At 44.1% G+C, this 22,724-nt stretch overlaps 1 protein-coding gene across 6 annotated transcripts in view; it reads left to right on the top strand.

The window, feature by feature from the left end:
* The first annotated feature begins 394 nt into the window (after positions 1-394).
* The window catches only part of Rnaseh2b (ribonuclease H2 subunit B), a 42,845-nt gene continuing 20,515 nt past the window's right edge, over positions 395-22,724 (top strand). For 5 of the 6 annotated variants that reach the window (XM_050152238.1, XM_050152237.1, XM_050152236.1 and 2 more), the window contains exons 1-4: positions 395-543; positions 16,217-16,288; positions 18,393-18,500; positions 19,781-19,857. In XM_050152238.1, the coding sequence (XP_050008195.1) occupies positions 483-543; positions 16,217-16,288; positions 18,393-18,500; positions 19,781-19,857 (318 nt within the window). In that variant the 5' untranslated portion in view covers positions 395-482. Of the gene's footprint in view, positions 544-16,216; positions 16,289-18,392; positions 18,501-19,780; positions 19,858-22,724 lie in introns of those variants that run through there. The other variant, XM_050152234.1, reaches the window with a different exon arrangement.

Here is a 22,724-nt window from a genome sequence, read left to right as displayed (position 1 = left end):
AAAATAATAACAGCTACGCTTTACCTAACCTTTAGTCAATTGGTATATAGGAGAAGCAATTTTGTACTTTGAAACTGTCATCTTGTGACTGCTTTGTGGTTTTTGTCGTTATAAACCCTTTACAATGATAGACGTGGTCCTTTCCCCTCCATCTGCTGAGTCAGACTACCAGGTAGGGGACCCGTACTAGCCCGTATATAATAAATAAAATCTTCCTTTTGCATTCAGAAGTGTGGCTCCGTGGTGATCTTCTCGGGGGCTTTCAGGACTTAGGCACGACCGAATGCATTAGAAACCTCAACGTGTGCAATAACACATAAAAGCTCCCTCTGGCTGGGGGTGTGAGAACCGCAGAACTCCAAGGCTCCTGAGACACCCGCGCACAATTCAAAGAGGAAGCCCAGCGGGCGGGCCCGGAAGCGGAGGCTCGCTGGTGGCTCGAGCTGGCGGGCCCCTCCGAGCCACTTCCGGCAGTGCCAGACATGGCAGCAGGCCGAGACCGCGGGGACTTGGCTGCCCGGCAGCTTGTGTTCCTACTTCCAGGTAAACGCGGGCGGCGCGTGGGCCGGGAGTACTCAGGGTGGCGGCGGCGCGAGGCTTTTGCTCGGGTCAGCACCGGCCCGCGAAGTCCTGGCGAGCGCGGGCCGGGCTTCGGTGAACCCACAGTTTGCTGCACATCCTGGTCACGTGTCACGCCAGGCGGGAGCTCCAAACGCGGGAGCGTAGTGAGAGCGTGCGGGTTCACCGATGTGTTGTTAAGTTGGGGAAGCTGCGTAGGTTAAGCTGAGCTTGGTTTAAAGCAGTTCCGGGACACAGTGGCAGTCGAACCCCCAGAACCAGGCCCTTCGATATCCCATGGGGGATCAGCCATCAGGACAAGTGGGGGCCTGGGACAGTGGACAGTCGGTGCCACATAAGCAGGAACCTATTAAATGGCAAATGAAATAAATTTGGGCTAGGGACTGCAAGCTAGAAACAGCCCGCCATTTTATAGGCACTTTAATTTGATGTTACAACGTGGGCGGAGAGGAAACTTCCCTAGTCACTTTAATTTTGAATTTTAGCTCAGCAAACGCAGAGCATGTTTGCAGCAAATATACTTCACCGGGGTACGAATACCCAGTGATGTAGGTTTTTACAGTCTTAGCATAACAAACAGACACGTACATCGTTTGCGTACATAGCTCCTCTTCTTTGTAAGGGGTTAAGCACAATCAAATGTATGGATTGTGAGTATGAAATTCACCCAGCTGAACGTGGTCTGCTGCCGGTCAGCTAGCAGCTCATACCGCTTGTAGAGAACCCCAGGTGTTCTGTTATCGGGTTGGTTGTGCCTGTTTGGACTCCTGTCTTCCTTCCCTCTGTATGACTTCTGCTAGATCCATCCTTGTTGTTTCTTCCGTGGGTTTTGTTGGTTTTTGTTTTTTTGCTTGTTCGTAATTGCTGCTTCTAGTTCCTTGTATGCGTATCAGTACTACACTCCTGAGGATGGATGACATTTGATGACATTCGGTGTTTCCGGTTTGCGACTCTTAGGAGTTACACTTTGGAGGCTGTCGATGGACACGGGCATTCATGTCTTTAGAGTGTCTCTACCCTGGAGTGGTATCTCTTCTTAGGTGCTTTGTGGATTTAGCTTTAGTACTGCAAAACGGTTTTCTGAAGTGGTCGTTACTGATTCAGCCACCCATGAAGAGCTCCAGTTAAGCCATACCTCATTGCAAGTGTTCGAATGGAAAAGCGGCTAGTGAGCATTCGTGGCTTTGGTGGTCCTTCAGAGGGCGAGCTGGATACCTTATTTTAATTGGGGGAAGGGGAGCCTCCGTTCACACTACGGTTACATCAATATAATTCGATTTTCAGGGTAGGGGCCTCATTCTTCTGTAATCAAGTATGTTGATACTATGTAGATGCACACAAGTAGCTGGTCATAATTTGAGTTTTTTGTTGTTGTTGGCTGTTTTGTTGGTGTTGACTTCATTCTTAAAGTGCGTCATAATCATATCAAACCCAGAAATGAAGGGAGTCAAGTATTGAATGCATCCCTCAACATGGAAGGTGGTGGTGAGGAGCGTTACAGCCCGGCGTCTGTTGAAAGCTGAGGTGCCCTCTCACCTTTTAGTCATTAGACTGATAGTACTGTGGTCAGTGGCAGAGGTTCGGGGTTCCGAAACTGTTCAGACTTGAACTTCCTGTCTTCCGTTCTTCCAGATGGCCTTTAATGACACCTGCAGGCTCTAAGGGTACACACATGTTTGCTAGCTCTTCTGGTGACTGCCCTCAAATGTAAGGGCATTTGCCTCCTGGGAGTGAATGGGACTGAGACCCAAAAATACGCTCATTCACTAGATTCCCAAGCAGTAGTACTGCTGTGGCTGACCCAGGGACACCCCTGGAACTACCACAGTGAGGACCGGCCCCGGGGAGCTGGAGTGTGGGTACACACTCCTGAGGTTTCACTCTGCGATGGACAGGATTTTCCGTAGTCAAGAAGTGCATGGCAGAATCCAGGATGAGGACCATCTTCACATTTTGTTGTTCCTTGCAGCAGGTGAAGAGTCATTCCAGGTAGCTGTGGAGTCAAGAGCAGGAGACTGTATTCCCTCGGCTAAGTGCTACAATGAAGTTGAGCCCTTCATAAAGATTATAAATAGTATATGAAAGTTGGCAAGGGTATTTGGCAGAAGTGGTCTGTACTGTTCCCAAAGTGAGCAGAGGGTTGTATACCTTCGGGGCACAGCTACCTAATCTTGTGATGATGCTCCCCCAGCATTTAATTTACAGTCAGGTTGCCTGGAATAGTTGGGAAGATCATATTTAAAAGTTGGTTGCAGGTTAATTTTCCTCTAGCTCACAATTTTGTTTTGCTAAATTGAAAATCCGAGATAAAAGAAAGCTGGGCCATGGAGGGCTGGTTCATTTTGCAGGCAGCTGGGTGTTGCAGCAAGACCTCCTTGCATCTGGGATGAATGCAATGCTTCTCCCATGGAGCCTGGAGTATGACACAGATGGCTGTTCACTTACTCTAAGGCCATTCACATCTTTATTTTTGGACTAGGTTGTAAGTTTCCATCCCTCTTTGCTGCCCGCCCTCCCCCCCCCCAAGAAGGCAAATGGTGAGGCATATTTTTTAATACCTGTTTTGTAGTCAAACATTTTCACACTTGTTAGTTCTGCTGAGCTAGCTGGGTGAGGTGTGAGAGTCACTCAGGACCCATCATGACTGTAGGTGGGCAGGAGACTGCCTGTGGCAATTAGGGAAGACCTCCCAGGAAATGTGCGCACACTGGGAACCCTAGTGTTCTATGACAATAAAAGGAGAGTGGAATAATGTAGGACACATATATGTGGGTCCTCATGTAGTAAACATGTCCTTAATCAGCCCCCTAAGTGAGGAAGTCCCCAGATCAAACTGGGCTTCAGCACAAATCCTCAATTCTGGACATATTTGTCATCAGTGCTATGCCTTTGTATCTTACAAAAGTTCATATTAAGAGGTAAAGGAAACAACTTTGTACGTCACTTAGGCTGGTAGCACAGGTGGTGGCCTGTTCTTCTGGAGACTAAAGAACAGGTAGATTTTAGGGAATCCCAGGCCTGCCATCCTGGTGTTCATATACAGTAGCTTTTTAGCTGGGATGTCATGATGACCACAAATGGTCTCTAAATACAAAACAAAACAAGAGTTGAAACGTTGTAAGAATCTACATTTTAGGATTATGTTCTCATTGAAAAAGATTTTTTAAAAATCAGCTATAGAAGGGAGAGGTAATTTTCCTGTTTAATGATGGAAGGACTTTATATTAACACTATTTCTGATTAATGACCTTGTAAAACCAAAGAAGCACATCTTTTTTTTAAAAAAAAATATTTATTTATTTATTTATTTATTTATTTATTTATTTATTTATTTATTTATTTATTATGTATACAATATTCTGTCTGTGTGTATGCCCGCAGGTCGGAAGAGGGCACTAGACCTCATTACAGATGGTTGTGAACCACCATGTGGTTGCTGGGAATTGAACTCAGGACCTTTGGAAGAGCAGGCAATGCTCTTAACCTCTGAACCATCTCTCCAGCCCCCAGGAAACACATAAGTTTGGGGGCAAGAAAGAGTGTGAAATACAAGGTAAAAGAAGGGCTGCTTTAGACTCTGTCAGTGGTCCTAGGAAACAGCTGACCTTTTCCTTTTACCTAAGGGTTAACCTCAGGAGAAAAGTGGAAGTGGGCTCTTCCCCCTTTGTGTGCGTGCAGGCTAGCCTTTAAAAACAAGCCCTGTGTGTGTTGAAAGCTGCCCTTCCCTTGGCAGGTGGTACAGAGCCTGGCCCATCCAAGTGTGGCCTTGAGACAGCCTTGAATAATTCAGCAGGACTTGTCGGAGGAAGGCTCCCCATTCCCTGCAGGCATTTTCTGGGTTGTCCAGCAAGGATTGCGGTTAATATTTTCCACACAAATCTGGCTTTGTCTTTATCCAGCGTTTATTGGTGGGGCCCTGCTGACCTTTCTCAGATGTCTGCTGGACTTGCTCCGGGCTGTTGAGCACATTCTGAGGTGATGGATGGAATCGCTCAGCTGCCAGTTGGTAATCTGGTGCTGTAATCTTGTCCTCTTAGTGATCGTTCCAAAAGATGTGGAGCAAGTAACAACTATGGCTCCTATAGCTTTATCCCTCAGGCCAGAATAAAAAGTCATAGAAGAAAGTAAATTTTAAAATTTGAATAGCATCCTGGGAATGGCAAAGGTTTGCCACACCATAGAGCATTACCTGGAACGTTAGGCAACTGCTCAGTCAGGGCTGAAGCCTGTCTGTAATGAAAGACACCTGGTCCCTGCTTTATCACTTCTGTGTCCTTGGCTGCCGCCTGCAGAGTCTCTGTTCCTCATTTCTGCAGTGGGAGAGCAGAGCCCGTCTTGTGGGCTAGTGTTATGTCCACCCTCTGTCCCCTTTCAGCAGGGCCAGAGCCAGAGTGGGTTTTTATAATGACCCCCAAAATATCTCCTTTCATTTCTTCCTGCAGTGTTTTCCCTAACACCGTCTTTGCTCTTGTGCCAGTTTCTGCTCTGGCTTCAAGGCGCAACTTTAGTTCCCACAAAGCCAAGTTATTTGCTCTAGACCAGCTTCTCTTTCTTTGACTGTTGGTGGTGTTTTATGTACCTGCAATCCTATCTCCGCTTTCTCAGCTTGGAAAATTCCTGAAACCCAACGTCAAGGCCCTTCTTACCGGGCCCTTCCTATGGGTGGGACCTCTTCTACCAGTGTTAAATTCCTACTCAAGTTAGGAGCTGAGGGCAATCCAGGTGTGTTCTTCCTCTGTAGCCATTAGCTCGTCAGCAGGGATGAAGGCTCCGGCTTCGGAGGGTGTCTCTGAGAGGCTGAAGCATGTTACTTGAAGCTTCCTTTGTGAATCCTTCCTTCCTTGTGCTCCAGTCAAAAGCTGAAGGACCTGTGAAGAAGTCACAACTGCGTATTCCCCCCCCCCCAAGTTTTTGGGTGGCGCTTGAGGTCTCTCCTGCTTGAGCAGACGCTCATGAAGGCCTTGGTTTGCTAAGACTATAGGATCACCCACTTAATTGTTTTTATTTTATTTTTTGGTGGGAAAGTCATAGAGACAAAGTCACACACTGTAGCCAAACTGTAGTCACACACTGCTGGTCACCTCCAAAGGGTCCCTGCGATCTAATCTGCCACACACATAGCAGCAGCTAGGAGCTGGCTCCTCTGTGATACACAGTGGGAGAGGTAGACTTAAGGGTGTGGGGGCTCTCCTAGAAGGGAGTGTGTTGTGCAGATAGCACGAGAAGCAGCCACCCCAACTGGACCTGACACTCCCAGGTCCAACTTTGGAGAGACCGTTAGGGGTGGTCTTCTTGGTCTGTGCAAGGGTATCACGGGTTATTTGTATGGAGAATAGGATTGTGGCAGTAAGTTAGAGTTGTCCCCTAGGATGAATGGGAGACTGTTAGTTCCAGAAGCTCTATAGATGCCAGACTCCAACGATACTCTGGTCCTTTATGTATCTGCATACATAATCCACCCATATATTTTAAATCGTCTGTTGATTATTTGTAGTACACAATGAAGTATTACAAAGGTATGTAAGTTCATTTCAGATCGTACTGTTTAGGGAACAGTGACAAGAAAACAAAGCCACACACTCAATACAACTGCTCTTTTTCCTACCTGAATCTTTCTTAATCTGTGAAGAATGTGTGGACCTGAAGAACTAATTTTATTCACCTTTATCTTCTCACGGATTACATCATTTTAGAAGACCTTTTGTCTTTGGATCTTCTAGCCCTTACACCTTATAGCACACCTTTGCATATGTCATTGTATTTGATCTTCAGAGTGACCTGGAGCAGCAGCTAAAGCCTTTTCATCACTACCTTACCTATCGGGAACCAAGACTCTGTCCAACAAATAGGAGGGTTTTGGTGTCATAGACTGTCACCTCCCTTAAGCGCTTCTCCAGAACCTATGTTTTGCTCCAAGGTTATCCTTCTGCTACATGGTGGCAGTGCAGCATCACAAGAGAAGCCAGAGGACCAGCTGTGACTATCTGCTCTGTTTGATGAGCCCGCCCCTCTTGGTATCAGGTACCTTAGTCAGATCTGCCCCATGTCCCCCTCCAGAACTGTCCTATTTCCTAGATGGTGCACGCTGTCTTTATGGCTCTGTCAACTGTGAACCTTTAGTTGAAAACTTTTCTGTGTCCTGCCCAGCCCCACAGCCACTTAATAAAATAATCATTCAGGGGCTTAATATTAACTAAAATTGTTTGGCTGATGGCTCAGGGCTTATTACTAACTAGCTCTTACATATAAATTAATCCCTTTCTATTAATCTGTATCGCTACGTGGCCCGTGCCTTACTGGTAATGCTATGGCATCTTAACTCCTGATGGCTGCTGGTGTCTCTCTTTCCATCCCACTGTCTTTCTCCCTGTATTCAGTTTGGCTTCCCAGCCTAGGTGTATTCTGCCCTGCCATGGGCCAAAGCGGCTTTATTCATCAACCAGTAAAAGCAACACAAATTCACAGCATACAGAAGGACATCCCACATAATATCATGGACCTGACTTTTTTTCCCCCAACGTCTTCTCTCCTAACAGGCCATTCCTAGAAACGTGGCTGTTGTAGAGATAATCCTGAAAAATCACAGCCTTTGTTTGCCTTGATCTTGGTGAGGGTAGATTTAGTTTTGTCTCCAAAGCTTCACAGGAAAGTTATATTCGATAAACCCATCATGGGAAGCATTTTCCTGGTGTGTACCTTTTTTCCCTTTGATTAGCTTGTGAAGAGACAAGGGCTTCAAAGCCAGGAACATGAACTAGTCTTGCTGATGGTAGTGCTGACATCTTGGGAAGGGAAGGCATGTAGTTATTTTTGAAGTTAGCGTCTTGAAAGCTGCAAGGAACTTGAACACCACGCTGGTTTGCCTTGCATGTCTTATATTCCGGAGTCTTGAGGTCTGTGCTGATACCTGCCAGGTGCCTGTCAGGTGTCTCAGATAACTTGGAGTTTCTGTAGATGAGAATATAATTCCTAATAGATAAGTTTTTGTACCATCTATGAAATTTGATTTTATGTTTTAGATGTTTCTTAATCACATAATAAACTTCTGTCATCTATCTAGTTTTATTTGATCTTGTCTAGTTTCCCTCTGGCTTTCCTGGATCCCCCTTCCTTCTCTGCAGCTCCCTGGTATTAGTCTACTGCCTGGCTTGGCAAGCTTATTAGCTGTCCCTTCTGCAAGCATGTGGGATGGCAAGACAAGAGGGACACAGACAACCTAGCACTTAAGAAGAAACAAGCTACAGTTTGCAGGGTTTTTTATTTTTTGATTATGGCAATGACAAAGTCGCAGTTTCAAACGTTGCCTGGTGGCAGCACTTTTCCACATTTGACTAGCCCTGGGACTCTTATCCCACAAGCAGAACTAAGTAGAATACCTCTTTCACAGAAATGCCATCGGGATGACATTACATAACTTATCCAGAGGACCACATGATACCTGGTGCCCGGTAGGACCATAAATGATCAACACATACTACCATTGTTGTTATTTTTAATTTTATATTCATGGGTACAGTTGTCTTCCTGTCAGTGGTTTGTGTTCTTTAAAGTTCAAGTATCAGGGCCAAGTGCTGGGATATAAGGAAGCAGAGTGGCCGACTGTGGCATCAAGAGCATCGCTGAGCTCTTCCTGCCTCTAAAATGACCGGCAAAGCCAGCACTGCATCCGTTCTGCCTGATCCTGTTGGGAAGTGTTTCTTATGAAGTATACTTCTGAAGTATCAAGACTTGCTTTGCCTTTTCTTAGTGAGCTTTTTCTAAAGCTGAAGGATGCACGTTGGATTTCCTGAGAATGTTTTGTGTGCAAGAAACTCTACCAAGTACTTTACACTGTCTTCTGTTTACACAGATCACCAAGACAACAGGCTCTGACAGCCTTTTCTAGGAAGGCTGCTTGTAAGGCCTTTTAACGCCATGAAAGTTGTGACTCCTAATTATATTTTGATTTTTATATTTCTTGTATATCCCTGACTTTATCAGGAATTTATGGAAGTAAACTAATTAGAAATTAAGTAATTATTTTGTGCTCTGGGCTCATCCATGTGCATGTCAGCCTGAAAGATGCCTCTAAATGAGTTCTCATGCCCATTTAATAGTTGAACAACAGAGGCAAGACAAGTTCACTTTCTTGCCTAAGGTCACACTACTTGGAAGTAAGATTGTCAATGGGTCTTGGTGAGTCCAGGTACCATGAACCCATGCTGACATCACTGGAGAAATAGTTGGAACCTTCCAAAAGTTCCTTTTCTCATCATTTCCTGCTACACTAAAAACTGGGTCCTTTAGTATAAACATGTACTTTTATTCTTTCTTAATTAATTTATATGTTTTTCACACCTTCTAGATACAAATAAAAAAGAAGTTTAAGGGGAAACAGGATCTTCCAAGTCTCATAGGCAAAGAACCAGCCCACCAGATGATCCAGGGTTTTCTAGATTTCTAGAAACTCTTAGTCTGCAGGCAGGAGTTATTTTCTCTGTGGAATACTACATGAGAGTAAGGGACATAAAATCACAACAGCAGTACAATTCTTTCATGCCTGGTCTCCAGGTGCAGCGAGAGCCAGCCTCCTGGAAGCCATGAAGGCACTGGGGGGGGACAGCAGAAGCTGCTTCTGGCTCTTCCAGCTGAGTGTACCTGAAGGCTGGAGCTGTTCCCATCACCGTTTTCGCCCCCGTCAGCAGCCTTGACGAAGGGACAGGCCAGATTTGATTTGAAGCCAAAAAAGGAAAAAAAAAAAAAAAAAAAAAAAAAAAAAAAAAAAAACACAATCCAACTCTGAGAGCATTATCCCCAGTTGATCTGTCTTTGGCTTCCTGGAAAAGTCTCCCTTTCAGGGTGCTGTTACCTGACACGACTTGGTGCTCAGAGCTTGTTCTCTGGGACAAGTCCTGTTCCTTAGGGTATTTTTCTGTGAGGGCTGTACCAGTCTGGTAAACAGTAACCTGCCCAAACCTTAAAGGGAGCATACAGAGAACTAGGTGTCCATGTGCTGCTCTGGGATCTCTGGTTTGTTCGTAGGGAACACACACATTGAAGACCGTGCAGGGAAAAGCTGGGAGTCGTCTCTGACTGACTAATGGCCTGGGAAAGCCATAAATAAAAGTGAAGGCAGTAGTTTGAATGCCTGAGTGTTGAAGTTTGCCGCCACACCCGCAGAGCCCCTTAACAAAGACTTAACTGGACTGAGTGCCGATGACTAAGGTGACTGAACAGAGGCATCGTAGCTGGGTCTAGAGAATACAGACTCACAGTTAGCCCAGGAAAGCCACTGGCCTGACTGAAAACCAGCAACAATTCCTAGGAGTTAGGGAAGGACAAGCAACTTCCAGAATTGACACAAATACTGTATTTTATCTAACATGTAATGTTCAGTTATTTAAAAGTACAAGGTGTGAACTAACAGGAGAGTATGGCCGGAATGTGAGGAAGGTAGTTGGTGCGACTGCCCTAGAGGAGGCTGAGGTGTTGAGTTTATTCTGCAAAGGCTTTAATCAGAGCTTAGGAATTTATTCTAAGAACTAAGACAGACTGTCTGCATAGTGACGGCATAACTGTGAAATCTCATCAGATAGAACAGAATTTTAAAGAACACACAGACATCACTAGTATCAGGGATCAGACAGTCGAGAGGGTCTCCCAGCTTCCCCAAACAAGACCTAAGCAGCACTGTAAATCAATCTGACCTAACAGGTCATCAGCATTTAAAATGATCGGGAATGTACCAAATGCGTTGTACAAAAACAGTGAAGTGAGTGTGGGAGACAGCTACAGAAAGGAATTTGAGTGATTCACAAATGCGTAGAAATTAAATAGCAGCCCTAATGACCAATGAACCACAAAAGAAAAATGAGGGAAGCTTTAAAAAATACTTTTGAGAAGCAAGAAAACAAAGCACTGCTGTGACAGTGATGCGCATGGAGAGATTGATAAACCAGACCGGCCACGGGCGCAGCCTCCTTCCACCACCACCTCGTGCACACACCCCATCGCAGAGCAGAAAGTAAACACAGACCTGAGAAGGTCAGCGAAGCCAAACAATCAGCACATCTTTAGCCAGACTGACCAAGAGGAGGCTTGAAAGAGGGCATGGTGCTGCCGACCTTATAGGTATTATGGATGATGTGGGCACATTCCTGGATAGAAAAGTTACAAAGTCAGCTCAGAAAAGATCTTAGCAGATACAATTAAGAGGTTAAATTCAGAGTCTTTTCCCAGGAAAAGCCCGGCTACCAGTTGCTTAACTGGAGAGTTCTGTAAGACATTGAAAAATAAGATCGCTCCTGCAAAGACTTCAGAAAGTGGGAAAAGAAGGCGTAATTCACAATTCAGTCTGGGGGTGAGTGTTGCCCTGAAGAGCAGTCAAAGGCTTTGCAGAAGTTAGCTTAAGTTTATGCACATAAATACAGAAATCTTAAACAAACAAACAAGAAAGGAGCAAGTGGGTTTTATTCTGAAACAAAAGACTTGAGTCAGACTGTGAAATACACCATGCTGAGAGAATAAAAACCAAACACAGAATCAGCCACAGGAAGAGAGGTTGAGAAACTCAGAACACCCTTTCATGGTCAACGTCCTTAGCAGTTTAAGAACAGAGAACTGTTTCCTTCTGATAAAAACCGCACAGACAACATTGTGGCAGCATATTCCATGTGAAATTTTTGTCTGTGTGTTGTGAAGTGAAAGTATTTTGAATAAATTAGGGTAAATGTATATCATTACAATTTTACCTATGCTTAAGGTGGCTTCTAGGAAAATTTAAATTGCATATGGGACTTGAATTTATGTAATATCTGTCATTTCCTTTGGATAATGCAGTTCTATACCAGAGCTGCCAGGTTGCAGCAGGTGAGGTCCTTCACCTTGTCCTGTGGGGACTAGATGATAAAGAGGTGACGGACCAGAGGGATTGATGGACAGGGATAGGGAAACAGACAAGGGAATAAAGCTTCTGTGGGCGCGGGGGTTTTATTTGTATGATAGTCCCAGCCTGAAATAGCACATGAAATAGTCCAGCTGATGGTGAAGCTGGCTCAGGACTGGGTGGCTGTTTTTACCCAGCTGTGCCTGCTTGGAATCTGCCTATGAAAAGGCAGTTAGGGAAGATCAACTTGGCGGTTGGTACTGTCCCATCAGGATATTTCAGGATGCTAAAGAGAGCCAAGGAGGCTGGGTCCTGGTGGCCGTTGTCACTGTGAATTTGTTGTTGTCAGGGTTTTTGATAGGCAAAAAAAAAATGTTGCCTGTTTTTTCATATTTAGAGGAAATATATTTATCTTGAAACCTCTGCAGTATACAAAAATGCTTCAGTTTATATCCACATCTAAGTTCTCCTAGAGAGCACAGTAGTCAGCTTCTCTACAGATCACTTGTGTCTTGTTTTCTGATTGCTGTGAAGAAGCTCTTATCGTGATGTAATCCCACCTGTTATCTTGGCCCTGTTTTCTGGACTTTTGGAATTACATCCCAGAAAAGTCTTTGATCAGACCAAAGCACAGGTATTTTCTTCTAGCAGTTTTTGAACATTTTAATCCCGTTTCAGTTAGTTTCTTGTTAATCCAGTCCGGCAGCAAGTGGTTTTGTGAGGAAATAAGATTGACCACACCAATGGGGCATCTTCATTCTGCCTGCCTTTGTATGTTCAGAGAATATTGGCATTTCAGCATGGCACACTGGTTGTTTACCTGTTTGTGCTGTGTAACCGCAGACATCCTTACAGAATAGCGTTTTAGGCTGTTGGCAACCTTCTCACTGACTGCTCTTTTGGAGAGTTTCTCTCTAGAAATGTCTTTTTGACTTGGCATTTCATATTCTTCATTATTTGGGGGCTCTCAAGGAATGGGGAAGCTGGAAAACAAACAGTACAGTTTTCTTGTGATAGGAGGAAGTGGTCAAAATAATTCATCAAGTTCACGTTGGAAGATCTGCCATTGTGGTGAGGTTTGAGGAAGTGCTGTGGGGGAGGCTGTCAGGTGTCCTGGGTCCTGAGACACAGGGCGATGAGTAGGTTCTTGCTGGGGGTGGGGACACACGAGTGGGGGGGAATTCTAACGGGATCGAACTTTGTAATTTACACTTCAGTCTAGATGTGTCATTCCAGAAAGAGTCTGACAGTTGAACCTGCACTGTTCTATTTATGTAACATTCTTAAAGATTCATGGAGCTGGGGGACAGATTAGTAGCTGTCAGGGTCAGGTGTCCAGAAAGTGCTGTCTGTATGTGCTTTGTGTGTTCTGCAGCTTGTGTTTGGTGAGGAAGCATTTAGGGCATCATGCCTTCTTGTCATTATAAAGTGACCTTTTAAAGTCCCTTGGTAAAGTCTGTTAGCATCTGCTTCTCTTTCCTTCCATTCTGCTTGTGTCTTTATGATTATGTAGTTCTTGTGGGAAGCATGCATTTCCCTCTTGCTTTTTAATTCTGTCTGAGTTGCTGCTTGTCGTTGGGATGTTCAGACCCTTGACGTGGATATGGACATAGGTGTAGCTGGGGTTGAGCCTGCTGCTGTCCTGATGTTTCCTGTTTATCATCTGTTCTTTGTGTCTAGTTTGTCCTCTTTTTGGTTAAGTGAACATTTTTCACAATTCAGTTTCATATCCTTTATTGTCGTATGAGTGACAGGTTTTTGTTTTTGTTTTTTAATTTTGGTGACTGCTGTAGAGTTCTTTGTACGTGTATGTAATTGGTCCCCTCTACCTCCAGGTGCTGCTTGTCACTTCACATGCGGCACAAGAAACTCACGATGGCATTCTTACATTCTTCTTTCCTGGACGTAAGCTGTTCTCATACATTTTCTGTGTACACATGATGTGAACACTACTCTGAATTATTTTTTTTAACTTAAGCAGCCAATAATCCTTAAAGAGATTAAAATAATATGAACAGCTCCCCCTTTTGCCCCCGCGTGTGTTCTCCTGTTCAGATTCCTGCACCTGGCTCATGATCCTACCGCAGAAAGCTCTCCCTTAGCGTTCCTTGTGGTGCGCGTATGTCACCAGTGGTTTCTTTCAGCTCTGTGTGCCTGAAGTTTTGTTTTCCTCCCTCCTCCTTTTCCAAAGGTCGGTAGCTTCTCTGTGGTCGTAGTGTTTTACTTTATGGATGGCTCTGGATTGTCTTCTGGCTTGCATTGTTTTTACATCTTAGCTGTCTTCGTTAGCCTGCTTCTCTGTATGTCCTGTGACTGTTCCCACCCTTGGTTTTGAATGAACTCTTGGTTATGTTGTTTTCTTCTTGTTGTATGCTTTGGGATCACAGAGCTTCTGGGATATGTGAGTTTATAGTGTTCCTTAGACCGGGAACATTTCACATGTGCTTTTCAGACATGTTTGCCTTCTCATTTCTCTTCTTTTGGAAGCTTCCCTCACACACATAGTAGGAGGTTTGATGCTGCCAGTAGATCAGATTTCTTTTTAAAAATTTTCTGTGCTTTCAGAGTGTTTTCTGTTACTGGATAAATCTTCGAGTTCACTTATCTTTTGTCATTGGTTCTGTCTGTCATTTTTTTCCTTCTCTAGCATTTCAGTTTAGATCACTAAAAAAGTCTTTTGTCCCGTTGATGTGTTCTCCCTGAGGTTTGCTTCTGTGCCATTTCCTTTCGTTTTGATGTTCCGTGTATAATACCAGTCTCTCTCGCAACAGCTGGCCTTTCCTTCACCTCTCATCAGTTCACCTTTGGGGTGATGGGTATTTCTATATTCTTAAGTATTTTTGGACTCAAAAATATATTTCTTGGCAAGAAGAGTCTGATCCTTTGCCATTGCTTTCTAATTAGTGCGATGAGATCTTAGCAGTGTCAGGGGTAAGTACCTGTTGAGTGTTCTATCTCATGCCCTGAGGTCATAAACCTGGGAGAGATGCCTGTGAGTTTTGTTCTCTGCTTCTCCTGGAGAGTCTCTCATGTGCACGTGGAAGGACAGAGCCGTTTCCTGATGAGTCCTCGGAGAGGCCCTGCTGCACACACCTGAATCCCATTCTTACAGGGTCTTTTACTGTGGCCTCTGTCATTCTTGTCTTTGGAGCTCTCCACTCTATCACATCTGCCCTAATTCAGCCAGGCTTTGCCCAGCTCCTCTGCACCAGGTCCTGGAAACCCTCTCAAGGAAGTAAACCAGGGCAACGAGCCCGCTGTTCTACATGACTGGTGGTCAGTGTCTTTAGAACCGCAGCCTCATGCTTTGCATGGTGACTATTGTTTCTGAATCTCGATACTCTATCTTAATTGAAAGTAGAAATCTTAAAATGAGCTTTTCTTGTTTATGTATTACTATTGCTATTATGGTTACTATTGGACGAAGCAAAAGTGTTCTATTTATGGAGCGCTAATTTCTCAGTCTGTTTGCAGTATCTGTGTGCATATGGAATTGAGGCCGAATGGACAGAACAAAGAGAGTAAGCTCAGTTCCTCACCAAGATCTCTTTGGGTGCTGTTGTGTAGATGGGTGCTCTTTATAGATGGGCTGTGCCCTTGACTGCCTTCCTGGGGTGTTCTTATATAAACTGGTTGTGCCTCTTGACTGCCTTCCTGTGGTGCTCTTGTGTAGACAGACTGTGCCCTTGACTGCCTAGAGCTCCTGGTTTTTTGGAGTCTGTGTGAGTTTTGACTGCTGCTTGGTGTGTTGAAGGTGTCATCTTGGTCTGCATGCTTTAATCTGTGTAAATAAAACTTGACAGTCAGATATTGTAGAGGAAACACTGCAGAAACTTGCTTTCTACAGATTAAAGTAAATCTGTTACGATTAAGTCTTGAAGTACTGACACTAAAGTAGACACAGATTAGTGGATCAGAGTTGACTGTCTACAGCAGACCACAGTGCATTTAAATGTTTAGTGTGAAGGTTTTCATGGCAGGCTCACTCCATGAGCTTTGATACAAATGGCCAACCCATTAAAAAAAATTAAAGTTGGATTTTTTTCCCTCTATCTTATACTCAGGGTATTTATATATTTTGAATTGACTGAATATAAAGTATCCACAAAAATATAGGAATATACATACTTTCAAAGAAGAAGACTTGAAGGCTTTCTGAAGTATGACACAAAGGATGCAAACATGAAGAAAAATTAAGATTACACAGATTTATATCTTTAATGTGGCAAAAAGATAATTAGAAACAAATAGAGCTAAAATACAGTTACTGTCTTTATTGTATATAGGCTACTCATAAAATAATTTAATTTTTAAAAAAGATGAAACCCCCACCAAGAAAATGAGCGAGGGATATTGTTAACTAATGGTGTCAGAAATGAAAGATAGGGGTCTAATAAATGTATGTCCTTCATAATAATAGCTATAATTTATTTTGTATTTCTGTTCAGTTACGCTAAGTGTCTTTGACTACTTAGTTTAAGTTTAAAAAAAAAAATACATGTACTGTCATCATTTCTGAAAGGAGATTGAGATGGGAGAGAAGCCTGGGCCAAGGTGAGGACGTTGACATCTGCCTCTAGAGCCAGACTAAACCTACCTCCAGTTCCACCGCCGCTTCCCTGGAAGACAGGTGTTTACTGGATCACATAGCTCATACATGATAAATAACATTTTATGAGAAAGAATGCATAAGTAGGAAGAAGTAAAATGGAGGAGAGTGAGGGCACAGGAGAGACTGTCTTTAAATTTCTCTAATTCACTATTTCTTTTCAGAATATTTAAAAGATGCCTCAGAGAAGATGAAGAGTGGCCTCCTGTTTGTCAAATTGGCCAGCCCGCGCTCAGGTGGGTCTCACTTCCTTGGGTCCTCTCATTCTTGAATGTCTGCAGCCCCATGCTCAGTATGTGGCGTGCTTGCTTGCCTGTGTGTCATTTTGAATTAACTAAAAAGTTCACAGCATCCTGCAGTGGAAAATCAAGCTGATTAATGTTCCAGGATAAATCACACTAAACTTTGCAAAGAGGATCGTTTTTATAGTTTTCATCCACAGAATGTCAAATCATTAGAAATGTTGGCAACATAGAGAAGTGGTGTGTTTGAGCTTCCTCTGGATTGATTTTCTTTGGCTTTCTTATGCCAACTTTTCTTAGCATGCTTACCAACACTGGCCTGCATTTATATTCATTTTGTGTTGTACGGTAAAATAAACAGAATGAAAATGCGTGAGGCCGTCTTCAATGTGTCATGATTTGGTTGGTTTCGGTTTTAGCTGTTCTTTCAGTCTGACCAAAAAGGCTAATTCCCCCCCTGTTAGGTGATTTTTTTCTTTTATTTAAATCATTGTTTATTGGAGAGCTTTATGTTTTATTGAAGAATAAGTTTATTTTAATTTTATATTTAGCATATTTTGTGTTTTCTAATTTTGGAGTAAAAGTATTAAAATCCATTCAGCTGAGGTGACACGGGGTTTCCCTTGTATTGAATTGTTAGGCTCTGAGTAAACACATGATGCTATACGCCAGGGCTCTCCTGGGGACTGTATCACTGCATAGGGAATAAGGGAAAGCACATGGGTCGTATTTTGTTGAAAAGATGTGTAACTCAGACAATGAGGGAGTAAAACAGAACAAAACAAACACCCAACCCCATTCTTCTAGTGTCTTTTCTCTAAGTGAAATTAAATTAAATATGTCTGTTGACTCATAGCAGAACAGTCAGAGTGTTGACCCACACTGGAACAGCCAGAGTTGTTTTCCTACATCGGAACAGCCAGAGTTGTTGACCCACACTGGAACAGTCAGAGTTGTTGACCCACACCCAAACAGTCAGAGTTGTTGACCTACACCAGAACAGCCAGAGTTGTCAACCCACACCAGAAAACAGAGTTGTTGACCCACACCAGAACAGTCAGAGTTGTTGACCCACACCAGAAAACAGTCAGAGTTGTTGACCCACACCAGAAAACAGTCAATGTTGTTGACCCACACCGGAACAGTCAGAGTTGTTGACCTACACCAGAACAGTCAGAGTTGTTGACCCACACCGGAACAGTCAGAGAACTAAGCTAAGCACTTCCCATGTCCTGGCTTGTGCTCTGGAAATGTAGGGGTGTTTCCTTTTGTTCAGTCCTCATAAAAACCCTCTAAGGTGCAATCAGTATCGCCATGGACACAGATGAGCAAGCAGATTATGTAGCTTCCCCAGTGTCGCACTCAGCATGTGATTCCAGAGATTTCAGAGATGGCTCTGTGGTTAGAAAAAGATTGGATGAGTCGAGGGGTAAAACATCAGATATGCATCCCTTCTATCCCCATTTCTCCTACCGCTTAGACCCATGTTGCTGAGGACTCACCCTGGACCTGAGTTAGTCAAACCTCAGATATGCACAATCTTTACCCCTCCTGTCCCTTTGCTGAGGATTGACCCCCGGACCTAGCGCATGCTGGACAAGTGCTTTACCACTGACTGAGCTGAGCCTCTAACCCCCCCCTCCCTCTTTAAAAGAATAAAACAGAAAGTTGCATCCATTTGACTAAGGCTTTAAGAGAGTTCATTTCTTTCTCAGAGTGGCCAGTGCCATCTGAGGGCTTGGTCGTTCCTTGTCTTTGCTCCTGTGTAGAGGGAGCTACATGCTGACGAGTGACAGACCCAGGAGCTAGCTCACATCTGTCAGAACCATTAGGATCTGGTAGCTAGGAGGCTGTATGACAGTCAAGGTAAATGACTTGTGCCTTTCACTTTTGCAGTTTATGTTCAGCGAGGATTATGGAGCTGGAAACTGAATGTCTGTGCCTAATACCCATGAACTTTCCTTGGAGTCTGCAAGTGTAGAACGTGACTCCATATGTTTAGGTTCCTCTTAGGAGCATTCCTTGGAACTCTGGACAGACTTCTGATATACATATGTGTGTGAGAATAGTGACGGTACTGAGCACATCTGTGTTACAGGGGAAGGAGCCATTTACTTACTGGATATGTGTCTACATCAGCTGTTTGAAATCAAAATTTTCAAGGAAAAGCACCGTTCTTGGTTTATAAATCAGTCAGTTCAATCAGGTAAGTGACAGGTATATATATATATGTGTGTGTGTGTGTGTGTGTGTGTGTGTGTGTGTGTGTGTGTGTGTGTGTATGTATGTATGTATGTATGCATGTATGTATGTATGTGTGTATGTATGTATTTTTTCCCCTACCATTAACACATCTCGTGTGTATGGGTTCATCCTGCTGGTTTGGTATGTGTAAGCAAGGAGCTTTTCTGTGCGTCAGAAAGGGTTTGCAGCAAGTGATGCTGTCTTGTCACATGTTAAATTGACAGTTCTGGTTTCTCTCCTGAAATACCAACACACCCTGTGACAGGAATTAGAGAGCCTGTGCCATGGAGTGTGGGTTGAGTCGATTGGAAATATTTCCTTTAGAGAAATTTTTAACGTATTATTTCCTTGAGCAAACTGATACAGTTTCTAAAACAAACTAGAAAGTAATGCCTTTTAAAGAAGTGGTTTCTCATGTAACCTACTGTGCCCTTTTTAGCCCGCTTTCCTGTCACTGTCATATGATCAGTGCACACTCTAGGCGGTCAGCCCATCAGAAGAGAAGGTGTGCTGTGGTTCTCAGTTTGGAGCTTTTAGTCCTTGGTACCTTGGCTTGGTTGGTTTTGAGATGGCACATCTTGGTGGCACCATGTGGCCAAACCATTCACTTCGTGGCCAAGAACCAAAGAGAGAGAGAGCAAGAGGAAAAGGCCCCATGGTCCCACCCCCTCCAGGAGATCTGATGTCCTGTTGGGCCACATGGGCGTCTGTATCCGGGTACACACGCACACATGCCTGCAGACACACGCACACACAAGGATTTATTTTAATTTAGTGTAGTTTGTGTAACTCAGGAGATGGTAAGTACACTGTCCCCTTCGATTGTAGCTGTCCTAATCCTTAGGGAGTCCACGAGAGCTCCAGCTCCTGGGGTGGCACACTCTCAGCTGGTATTGGCCCATAGCTGCAGAACGTCGGGTGGAGACTGGAAAATGTAGGGAAGCAATGATTGAGCCTGGACAGTCTGGCTCATCGATCACTCTTTCTCATAGACTTTTAAAGAACAGTTTTGTTTTGTCCTAAAGGCAGTCAGACACGCGGAATCTAACTCCAGGAAATGGGAGCGTTTAAACCAGGGTCTTTCTTGACTCCTGAGTTTGCCTGATGGAAAGCACAAGCTGTTGCACGTGCTGTCACACGGGCAGGAGGGAGTGTGGGCTTTCACTACAGCTCGCCCCGAGAGACGAAATAACCATGGCTCTTGTAAAGCGTGTCCCTCTCCTGGTTCTTTTTCATCTGCAGGGGGGCTTCTCCACTTTGCGACCCCCATGGATCCTCTGTTTCTGCTCCTTCACTACCTCATAAAGGCTGGCAAAGAGGTGAGCTTCCCACTTGCAGTGATTGCAGGGAGGGGCAGAAGACACTCTCCTTTTCACAGTGTTCTTCAGTCATTACAATATGGGCCCCATGTGTACCAGTGTGAGGCAGAGCACCCTGACCTCCCCCAGGAAGCAGCACCTCAATGGTGATCAGGTTTGCTACTAGGTAGCTGTGACCTTAATGGCCTATCTTGCCACTCTTGTGTATCTCGGTGGTAGCCATGCCTAGCAATAGAAACTTACCACTAAGTGCTTAGATGGGAATGTTAAGAATTTGGCCAGGAGATTTACCTTCTTATGTGAGTATCTGAGAAACAGGTAAACTTAAGTGTGCCTATGCCTAGTAAACACCAGTGGGGAAGCTCTGTGTGGTTGGGGCTTGAGTATCCAGAGCAAAAGCACTAATGTCTCTCAGCACTCTTCCTCCATGATGCCTGTGCCCCGAGCTACAACAGTAGAAACTGGATAAGCAGACGTCTCTCACACAGAGTGGTAATGACTGCATTCAGGATCAAGATTTAAGGAAAACTCATTGCTTCTACTACTTAAGCAGTGATATTATTGTCTTTGTGTTTGTTTCATTGGTTTTTTTGTTTTTGTTGTTTGTTTGAAATAGATTTCTTTTGTGTGTTTGTGTAGTGGCTGCACATATGGACAGTGTGTGTGCCCAGTACTCATGGAGGCAGAAGAGAGCATCACAGCTCTGGGAGGTGAAGCTACAGGCAACTGTGAGGTGCCACACAGGTGCTAGGAACTGAACCTGGGTTCTCTAAAAAGTCATCAGATGTTCTTGACCTCTGAGCCATCTCTCTAGCCCCACTGAGCAAGGATATCTTAAGTGAAACTGGCATTTTAAAAACTTTAAGAATACAGTGTATTTTGGTGTCGGTGCCTTAACTCCAGCTAAGGGACCCAGATTTGTTCAACATCGTTTCAGTTACCAATGTCATGTCAACCTGATACAAATGCAAACAGCCTTTTAGAATCATTATGAATATAGGTTTGAGCTTGGGGACCTCTTAAAGGGGAATTAGGAACCCTGAAGGGTCCATCAATCAGTTTCAAAATCTTTGAGATCAGTTTAGTGAGTTATTTGAAATGCTTAAGGCAGGCTCTGTTTCTCAGACTCTCATTTGCACATAGAGTAAATGATTATGGCTCATTTTATTTGGTCTTCAAACCAAATTTTCAAAACTTTATTTTGTAGGTTCATCAATTTTAGGATGTTGTAAATTGCAAAACTCACCCAAAACTTTATTCCTATTTTTCTTGGTACTTGCTTCTCTCCTTTTACAGTATATTAGTGGAGTTCTGCCCCTCAGTTGACTCACTTTGCTCTTTTCTGAAAGCTGCCACGATAGCCAATACATTGGGGTACACGGCAGTGAGGCAATTGGGACTCACGTCTCTAAGTCGTAGAGATGGTTCTGGTTGTTGCCAGGAAGCTACAGGAGGATTTGGGGATGGATTTGGGAACTTCAGCTGGTTCACACGTTGTTTTCTAAGCTGGATTAACAGGGAGAAAGGCGCTCACAGCTCCAGTACCCGGCACTGCGTCCCCATCTCCTGTTAGGAGCAAGACCCAGGTTTAGTGCTCCGCAGCCTGGCCTTCTGCTGTGTGGTGGACTCAGGGTGACAGACAGACAGAAGCAGAGGGATGCTCACCAGAGTCACTGTCCTTTCTCTTAAGTCCTGGAAGTGTAAGCACGTGGGTGGCTAGTGTTTCTTCCCTAGTTTAGATGGGGCCATATCTATTTAGTTATTAAAATATTGACCCCATTTTTGAATTTGACCCATTCTTTTAAAATCACAGCCTTTAACACTAAGTCTTCCTAACCTTATTTAGAACAGATTTTTATTTTACTTTTTTATGTACATGTGGCAAAGAAAATAAGAATGCAATAGCAATGATAAAACTTCCATCATGGCTGTGGTTTCATGCTTGTCAGTACTATTTAAAGCAACTAAGTATAAAAATGCTGGTTGATCCTGGAAGGCAAACATTTAAAGTAGAAGCCCAAAGACTGTAACCCTGGGGAGCCTAGGTCAGATGGAAGAACATTTCACTCTGGCACTTCTTACCTCTTTTAGCCTAATGGAAAAATAGAACAAGTTATCATGTGTATTGTGAAAGAAACAAGAGGATTCACCTTGAAAACCAGAGAAAATCGATCAGTCACACGTCTGTCTTTACAAGTTTGGTCATAGAAACAGAGAAGCAGAGGTGGGACCTGGAGAGACAGGGCACCCATTCCTAAGCCTGGCTCCCCAGTCGGGAGAATGTCTTCATCAGCTGTGCACGCTTTCCTTTGCTGTTAGAGAGTGAGGAGAAACGACCTCTGCAAACATGCATGGCTCGCTCCCGACAGCTGTGTCAGCTTGACTGTCTGGGCATGCCTTAGCCTGCCTGCCTCTGTACTTACGTCATAGTTGCCTTTTCCTTTATTCCCATCTCATTTGGAAGCCTTAGCTCATGGCTCCCTGAGGAATGGATTCACTCTGGGAATTTTTCTTTTTGAAGTAGGGGCCTTTTTGTTTGGTTTGGTTTGGTTTTCTTGAGCCCTGGAGTGCATGAGGGAAGCAGATAATATATTCTGGGTCTGGTCTGTCTGGGCTTGTTCTAGGCCTGTGTGACAGTTGACTTTTTTATATGGAATAGCTGGGCCATCTTCAGACAGTCTCCAGCATCTCTGTATCACACAGCAGCTGTACCCTTGAGGGAACCAGCTTGATGTTTAGAATGCCGTCCTCACAAGAGAGGCTTAGGGTTGGCCCTTGAACCTTTCCCAGTTTAGAGACCCTCAGTGGAAGGGTGAGCACAGATGCTAACACAAAGCTTTTCTGTGGAGTGATCCTGTTTTCCCTTG

Source organism: Alexandromys fortis, unplaced genomic scaffold, assembly GCF_014885135.2.
Source record: "Alexandromys fortis isolate MF-2015 unplaced genomic scaffold, M_Fortis_MF-2015_v1.1 scaffold_75, whole genome shotgun sequence".
NCBI lineage: Eukaryota > Metazoa > Chordata > Mammalia > Rodentia > Cricetidae > Alexandromys > Alexandromys fortis.
Note: the sequence above shows the minus strand (reverse complement) of the source record. Positions and strands in the feature narration are given on the sequence as shown.